The sequence below is a fragment of the Pygoscelis adeliae genome, unplaced genomic scaffold (genome assembly GCF_000699105.1).
Source record: "Pygoscelis adeliae isolate BGI_AS28 unplaced genomic scaffold, ASM69910v1 Scaffold226, whole genome shotgun sequence".
Taxonomy (NCBI): Eukaryota; Metazoa; Chordata; class Aves; order Sphenisciformes; family Spheniscidae; genus Pygoscelis; species Pygoscelis adeliae.
Window position 1 is genome coordinate 4,204,329 of NW_008824983.1, and position 8,969 is coordinate 4,213,297.

An 8,969-nucleotide genomic window follows, 5' to 3' on the forward strand; every position below is an offset into this window, starting at 1 on the left:
ATCCTTAACTTTACCTGAGGAGACCTTATCTGTCAGAGGTTAGTGTGGTGGAGTTTGTTTTAGCAACAGGAAAAGGGGTTAAGTCAAACTGAGATACAAGAAGATTAAATATTCACAGGGAAGCACCATAAACTGGTACAAGTGACGATGGAGTTAGGGCAATTTCCACTAGCTGATGGGCTAGCTCAAGTTTCCCAGTTTATGCTTTCTGGTCAATCCCTAATTGTCTTAAACAAAGTTGTCCCCAAAGGGTACTCTATTGGGAGATTTTATATATATATATATACACACACACAGAGTCATATACATGTATATACACATACAAAGTCACATTTTTAAAAACTGTTCTCTCTTTTCTCTCTCAAATATCTATGTTAAAAAAATGCTTTTAAAGCTACAGGGTATGAATTGCTAACAAATACAATGAGAAGGGACAATAAGCAATATTACCAAGAGGAGAGGAGAAATAATTCTCGCTCTTACAGACCTTTCTAGTCCTCCGTGCCGTCAGAATCCTCCCTCTCATTAATTAGCAAAATTAATTATCCAGCTTATGAATTGTGGTTTGAAAAGAACACAGCTTAAAGCAGCAAGATCTATTAGCAAAGAAAACTAAGGGTTGGAATAAGCTGATATTATAGACTTGTTTTCTAAAGAGGAAGCATTATTAAATCATCACTGTAAAATTAAGCAATTATTTCACTATGACACCAAGTACCACAGAAAGGAAAAACAGTTTCATGTCCTATTAGCTAAATAAAGGTCAGTAGGGGTAAAAAGAAAACAGGAAAATTAATTTCTGAGAGTAAACACAAGTTGGGAGACATGGAGAAAAACCACATCATCAAGGGGTGACATTTCCTTCTCTTTTTTTCTTTATAAATATCTCTTAAATTTCTTTAAATTACTGAAATGGGAAGACCTATTCAGTACTATCCTATATCATTCAGTAATAAATAATTATTGCTTTTATTTAGGCATTTCATATACAGAACTTACACAAACGACCTCAACTGAGTATTTAAACCATACAAGTGTGAAATATGCTGTAGCTCAGAAATAAAAATCACTCATCTACCCTTAACTTTGACTCAAGGGGAACATTACTGAGAAAGTCACAACAAGGTGGCATCCTTAATACATAATAATGACACATGCAGGAAATGCACCATTATTTATACATGTGACGTGCTGTAAATTGCTTCCATCATCAGAACTAATTGTAGTGATTATTAATGCAGTGTTATGAACTGTCAGAATTGCTGTATGTAATTACATTTGTGCAAATGCTTCATTACCTGCCTAATGAATTTGGCATATATGCACATGTAAACCACTGTTTTTGTTAACATAATGAAGGGCATTTTTTTCCCCCTTAGCTACTGATGTGGAACTGGTTTGATCTATATTACAAATATCAAGCATCCACTGCCAGAACCCCACCCCCCTTTGATCTGGTTTATTTTCATACTCGGCAACAGCATCGTATAATGCCAGATACTTAAATAACAGCTTCAGAGAAAGAACTGTGTCCCCCTTATTCAGCATAAACAGCTGATTGAGTTGAAATGACCTCGGTGTGTGGTTACCTGACTGCTACTTCTTACCTTCGTATGGGTCTCTAAACAGTTGCAGAGGACAGTTACGCAGACGGCGAGATCTCTAGCACTGAACGGGTACCTTCCATTCCAGCCCTGAGGGCCAAACTTCAGTCTCCCAGCAAGGCAAGCGTGAAAATAGCACAGAGAAAAAAGGATGCCTTTAAATTCCGCTTCTCTGGTACACAGTTCAAGGGTATCCTGTCAAAGAAAAAAGGAATACATTTATCCAGTTAACAACCGGCAGTGTTATCGATGGCTGTGCCTGCCTCAGCTGCCGAAAGGGAGCACTCACAAGCCTGAAGTTTGAAGGAGAGCGAGAAACAGGTTTCGTAGTGATGAGTGACTATTAGGCAGTATTTGTTGCAGTAATTCCCAGAAGCAAAAGTGTTGATGGTTACCTTTCTACTTCCAAATGTCCCTTAGGAAAGAGAACTGTTGTGCTACCGAAACCAATAAAAATCGAGACTTTAAATAGAACTCTATAAATATTACTCAGATAACCGCTATAGTTTCTTAGCATAAATCATCCATAGACATTATCCCAAGTAGAAAATTTGCCAGTTTAACATTTATTAAGAAGCTTACTATTCCTTCAAATTTTACACTGTTTCCCAAAGAGTCATGTTTGAAATTGGAGGTTAATTTTTTTTTTTTTTTGCCTCCTTTGTTTATAGTGTTAATAGATAATCTCGGCAAGATGAGATTCTGTGCAGGGCTTCAGCTGGTTTTTAAATTTCTGAGACAAGCTATTTGGCATTTTCCTATAAATCCTGCAGAAATTCATTCTTAGTTCTCTGACAGTTTTCTATATTCTATCTTTTAGTTTAAGAAGTAATTGACATAACAAAATTACTTTTGATACCCATAAAAACATAGATGTGTGGGAGGAACTTCAGAGGGATAAACTCTTGGCTGTCAAAAGGAAATAGGTTATCCTGAACTGAACAACAGGTAGCAAAGCCTGAGCAAAGGTGAAGGATTTTATGTCTGACAAAAAAACCCTCCTTAAGTCAGAATCCTGAGTTTAACCATGGAAAATACAACACAAGCTTCTATCCCGAAGAAAACCACAAAACATGAAATTTATTCCACCTGGATTAGACATAGTTTGATTTTCTTATTACAATTTTTTTTCCCCAAAAAATATTAAAATACCTTAACCAGAAACATATTAAAGACGGTGTCTGCACAGGAATTTGTAGTAAGCTGCAAACACACATGGCTCAAAATAATGGGGGAGAAAAGAGAGTTTTCTAAAGCATCAAGCTTAGAAATTAGCTAATTAGCATACATACATACATATATATATGTATTTCTTGAGCTGAACACAGCCTGAAGTGGGACAACAATGCATACGAATTGCCTTTATTAAAAACTTTGTCTAGCTTTTTGAGCTTTCCATTAAAAATATTATTATAATACATTCTAAAAAAAGACAAAATTGCTGCATTAGTAGTTGTCTGTTTAGCTACAAAACTACAGCCATTCTTCCTTTCTCGCAAGTATCTTTCCAAATCATCTTACACCATCAAAAGCAATCTATTTGTAGCCAAGGTAGCTTTGACACATCTCTTTTAGTACACGGCTCTTTTTTTCTAGGCACTGGTTAGCACAGTTCCCTTTAAAAGAAATTCTTACCCTTTTCACATGCAAGCTCTGCCTTCATGTGTCCTGTGCTCAGATAAATAAATAGATGCTAATACATTGCTGGAAGGCTAAAGTGTACAGTTACGGTTGCCTTTGTCATGGTCTGCTTTGCTGACACGAATAAGCTTGCTGCTCCAGCGCTTTCACAGCCGTGGGGAAGTTGACTTGCACCGAGCTTGAAGATCTGTCTACAAGCTCCTCAGGGTAACAGACCAGGATAACCAGGGATCCGGAGGGAAGGAGACTATGCATGTCCAGTGACACCCCTGTCCTCCACATTCTCATGCCGTCTTTCTCCTACTTCTTCTTCCCACCGACCAAGCAGCTCCGCAGAACTTCATGCAGGAAAGAGCGAAAGACAAAACAACAAACGGCGTGTAACCCTTGCTCATGAATTCCTTTCTTTACGCCTAACTACAGAAATTCGTACACAGGGTACTGAGCCATTGCCTGAACATCTGGGTACATAAATCCGCTCTGTAGGAGAATGGACATGGTCAAACCAAATTTAGAGCTGAGGAAAATTAGTGAGTACCATCGAATGAAAGAGCTCTGACTTTAGAGCATGGACAGTTTTTTTCATAAGACTGCACAGATGGGTAAAGCTGGTGTGATAAATGCACTTCTTTCTATCTTTGTAAGCATACCTATGCAAGCCTATATCTAGATATTTAATAATACAAGTGTATACATTATTGTCACGTGTTTCCTCCTGCCCAGCATGGATGGGAAACACGGAGGCAGCACAGGGCAGGGAGGGCTGGCATCCTCCAGCTGACAGATTAGTTTGGAAGCACAAAGATCCCAAAGTTCTGCTCTCCCACAAAGCAGTCATCAGCGTTATCACTTCTCCCCATGGGGGAAGTAGTAATTAAAACAAATTAATGAAAAAAAAGTACATCTTGCTTTTACCTGGTCAAAACTGTAGAGTACAGCACGTAAATTAGCCAGCATCCCTGTAAGAAGTTCACTGGTAATTTTAATCGAGTTTTCTAGCATTCCTTGAGGAATGATGTGCTCTTCTGGGGTTGGAGCTGGTTCAGCACTAATAAAGACACGGAAATCAGGATGACTTTCTTCACTGTATTGCTTGAGGAGTTTTTCCAAAGTTCGTAGCCCCTTGGCTACTAGATGAATATTCTGTTGTAAAACAGCTAATATGATTATTGTGAGAAAACAAATAAATTTGTTATCCTTAAGACATTGTTATTGTGGTTTTATAATAAAAAATAGCTAAGTTACTTAATTCAAAGCATCACTTTGTTGTTAAATAAGTTGATAATACAGAGAATAAACGTGAAGATTCTTAGCTACTGTGCCATTTTTTGATATCTGTTGCAATAACAGAGGTTTCACAGTTAGCTTCTAAAGTTTCAGGCCTTGATTCTGAAGCTAACAAAAATATTATAAACTTAGGGTTAAGTGATCTGGGGGACTGGGTGTTATCCTGTGTGAAGATAAGCATAACTCAGCAGAGCACTTGGACTCTACTTAAATTCCCTGTAGAACTGGGACCTGAGACAAACCATGTCCAATGCATACCAGGAGCAAGACTGAAGAAGTGCTAGATAAAGAAAAATGTTTACAGCTATCCTACTACTTAAAAATTATGTTTCATACCACTTCAGAGCCCAATTGTCTTTAAGATTCTTAATATATGAAGACAGTGGAAAGTCATTGATAGACCAGAGAAGTTAGTTATAATGGAACAGTATCAGCCTCCAAAGCACCTACTGGTGAAATATGGGAATATCAAGATATTTACAATGTAGTTGGATTGCAGCTGCTTTCACCCCTCCATTAGCCCACACTCCACTTTTTTTTGCAGAGCTAGCATTTCATCTCAAATTGCAGCTCAGCCCTACAGCTTCTCTCTGGCTCTTCACTGCTGTGCCAGAAACTGCTGATTGCACTGGCTTCCACCTCCACGTAGCGCAAGAGGCATTGCAACTCCATACACCAGCCAAGGAATATGACATGTCAGTCACGCTCTGGCTGCTGCATCACCTTGTCATGACACCTGCTGAGGGGATATTCCCAAATTGTCCCTTGACATGTGGAGAAAGGCATAGGGGGGTGGAAAGAGAGGTGTGACTTTCATATCACAAGGAAAGAGATATGACTTTCATGTCACATTACCTGATAGCAGCCTGGTATTTTCATACAGGCTACATCCATCCACTGCAGAGTGGAAGTGATTCAAGCCTTAATTTAATAACAAAAATAACCTTTCGATACATCAGATGTCTGAGTCTGAGACACTAATGTAAGAGTGACACGAGTTAAACCTGTAACCAAAAAATTTCAAGTCAGTCTTTCTTCTGCCAGTTTACCAAATGCTGTGCCAATTTGTTTCGCTACCGTTTTTCAGACCTTGCATTGTTTACTCCACAACATACTTGTCCCTACCTCTTGTTCTGTCACCTTCTGGACTTCCCTCAGCTTCACCTCCAGCAGGAGTTTTGCACTAAGAACTTGACCTATCTCTTGCTGAGGTCAGTAAAAAATTTCCTCCCTGCTTCAAGGGCATAGGTCTGAAGCCAAGGCAATTTCTTAAGTATTTCCCAGGTTAGTTGGAATAGCAGAGTTTTTAAAATATCTAATTATACACTCCCTAGCCTCCAACAAAATGCATAGTAAAATACTTCATCTTTTTGCTCCAGCATTTTTTTTTAAACATAAACATATAGGTATTTGGGCCAAACCCCAGAAGACTGAAGCTTGAGAAGCACTGAGTACATCCAAATCCCACTAGCTCTAGCTGGCTTAGCATCATTTCAGATTTGGTAAAAAGATCTTTATTTAGTCTCCTTTCAGACTTTCCCCAACCCTTCACTACCAAAAATCGTCACAGCAAAATTGTCACCTCCTTCCTTCCTCAGAAGCCAGGCATAACGGGCTGGAAAATGGAGCAGGTCTGTAACACCAGAAGCCTCTCAGATGTTCCCCATTTATCCCTGTGGCTTCAGACACACAACACTGCTGATTTAGGGCCTCTGCCATCTCCCATTTTCTTGCCCTGTCCTCAGAGCAACTCAGAACACCAAAATTCCCCTGAAAACCAACTCTGCTCTTTCCTTCACAACATTTCTATACTCAATAGCAGAAAAGCAGGGTTATTTTCAGACTAGTGCAACTAGCTTACTCGTGCAAAACCTGGTTAAAGAATTCTTCCAGTTTCAGTGTCAAAGAAGGGGTCAGTTTGTGCGTGTTTGCCCAGTGCCTAGCACACCAAGCTCCCTCACTAATCCCACGGTGATTTTATTTCAGCTGGCAGACAACACTGAGTCTAGCCCATCTCTTCATTTGTTGCAGGCAACCTCGTTGACAGCCAAATGTGTATGTTGCTGAGGTTAAAACCAGAAGAGGAGGGAATCATCTGGTCCCCATGACCTCCTTAATATCAAGGCCTTGAACATGCATGTCTTGTTTGGCTTCAGGGCAAAGGGATTGTTACAAATATCCATTGGCTATTTAGCATAAAATGAGGGAAGCACCTTCTTTCGGTAGCATTAACAATTGTGGTGCTCCTGCCCGCTCCATCATTGCACTGGGAACCCCAGCTCGCCAGGGTATTGCACAGATCCTTTTGTCCACTCCAGAGTGGGTTCTCGGTCCATACAACGCTGGCTAAAGCTGCGGCTGCTATCTTGGAAGAGCAGCACTGCAGGGCTAATGATACAGCTTCCCAAGGGGGAGTCGGACCTGTTTTATTAAAGTCTCCATTATGGCCCACTGAACAGAACAGGAGCTCTTAATTACGCGGGGGAAGTGTATGCCTGAGGGCAGTCCTACCTACCCACCACAGGCTTTCCGTTTTATCTCTCCTGTTCCTCCTGGGAGGGTGAGGACAGTGTTCAGAAAGACATGACATACACTCTATTAATATGATGTTTATCCTGTTACAATCAAAAGCAAAAAGGAACAAGATTATTAGCTGTTTAAAACTTTTGCTATAATCTACCACATATTTTGTTTGTAGTCTGGGAATATCCCTCCAACTGAGGAGACAGTCCCCACCAGAGGGGCTGCTTGACACTCACACGGAGAAGAACCCAATGGCCATGTCTGGCAGCCTTCTCAAGTGCCTCCTCTGCAACCATCTCCTGCTCTTGTCCTAAAGAGATGTTGTGAAATCTTCCAGAGTCTCTAGTGAAGCCAAGACTTTGCCTGTAAAAGAAATAACTGGGGAAAGGTGAGTGACAGGGAGGGAGGAGATAGGAAAATTAGCAGAGCAGGAAGGAAAAAGAATGATAATGCTCCCATTAATTTCACTATCACTTGTGCAATGCATATTACTTCTTCTGAAGCACTTCACTAAACCCTTACAATTTCAACAAGCAAAATTGCGAGCTCTCAACAGTGGCCTTATTGCTGGTATTAGAAAAAGCCCGTAGAAATCTGTTCCCTTGGTTTTAAGATAATGAACCTTTTGACATTTTGATAGATGCTCGGCATTGTTACTGAGCTTTAGAAACTCTTACAGGGGGTACAGAGCAATTCCCTTATGAAAAAGGGAGCAACATGTGGTAGATATCACATCAGTTTTTTAACTGATTGGTTCAGTGGGTAAATGCACAAGCCTCTCACCTTGTGAGGCCTGAGTTTAAATTGAGCACCGTGAGGTCACAGCTGTATTAACCTGGTATTGTCACTATTGTCTGTGGGGAATAGTAATCCTAAGTATAAAGCCACAGAGCCCTATACAATTGAATATCGTTTGTATAATGACCATTATTTAGTCACAGGGGGCACAAGATTACATGAGCATGGAGAAAATTGCCCTCTGGCCCTCATCTAGTCAAAAGGTAGAAAACAGTACAAAGGAAACCTGCATTATGCCAAGCAGAGGAATGCTCGGTCTAAAAATTTCTTCATACTGTAGTGCTTATGGCCTTATGCTTTTCATCCACCCCATTTACCATGAATATGGTGGGGGTGGAAGAAACTTTAGAACTTGAATCTTCTGCTGAAAACCTTGCCCAACTTTCCCATAGTAATGTATACTCCATTGTAGTGACAGATGATTCCAGAAGGCTTTGTTCTGTGTAGTAAAAATACACTCATACATGTACATGTGTACAGGCACATACACACAAGCGTATAACCATCTATTGATTTATCTACATTTATAGCCCTGCATGCTCCATTTCATTTTCGAGCTCAATTTTTCTTTCTTTAGTGGGAGCACAGTTGAGTGATCCTTGCACCAGAAACAAATAAGAGGCTTACCTAGTGTCTCAGTATCTTCAAGTGAGTCTTCTCCTGGAGACAGAATGAAAAACACAGGAGTGGCTGGACTGCTGTCTTCACAGGATTTTGCTAAGTCCATCCTTGTGCTTTCCACATACCTTGAGCCAAGCTTTTCCTCCACAAAGTTTCTATACATATGAAAAAACACGCACTAAACACCAAAAGTGTTCCCTGACACAGTGTCCTGGTTTCGGCAGGGCTAGAGTTAATTTCCTTCCTAGTAGCTGGTACAGTGCTGTGTTTTGGATTTAGGATGGGAACAAAGTTGATAAGACACTGATGTTTTAGTTGTTGCTAGGTAATGCTTACACTGGCCAAGGACTTTTTAGTTTCCCATGCTCTACCGACTGAGAAGGCTGGAGGTGCACAAGAAGCTGGGAGGGGGCACAGCCAAACTGGCCAAAGGGACATTCCATACCATGTGACGTCGTGCTCAGTACATAAACTGGGGGAAAGCTGGCCCGGGGG

The 8,969-nt window shown here is 40.4% G+C and overlaps 1 protein-coding gene across 1 annotated transcript in view; it reads right to left on the bottom strand.

The window, feature by feature from the left end:
- The window catches only part of DNAH11 (dynein, axonemal, heavy chain 11), a 166,996-nt gene that overhangs the window by 10,292 nt on the left and 147,735 nt on the right, over positions 1 to 8,969 (bottom strand). The window contains 4 exon segments of the mRNA XM_009325768.1: positions 1,608 to 1,799; positions 4,161 to 4,388; positions 7,292 to 7,413; positions 8,475 to 8,629. Coding sequence (XP_009324043.1) covers positions 1,608 to 1,799; positions 4,161 to 4,388; positions 7,292 to 7,413; positions 8,475 to 8,629 — 697 coding nt within the window.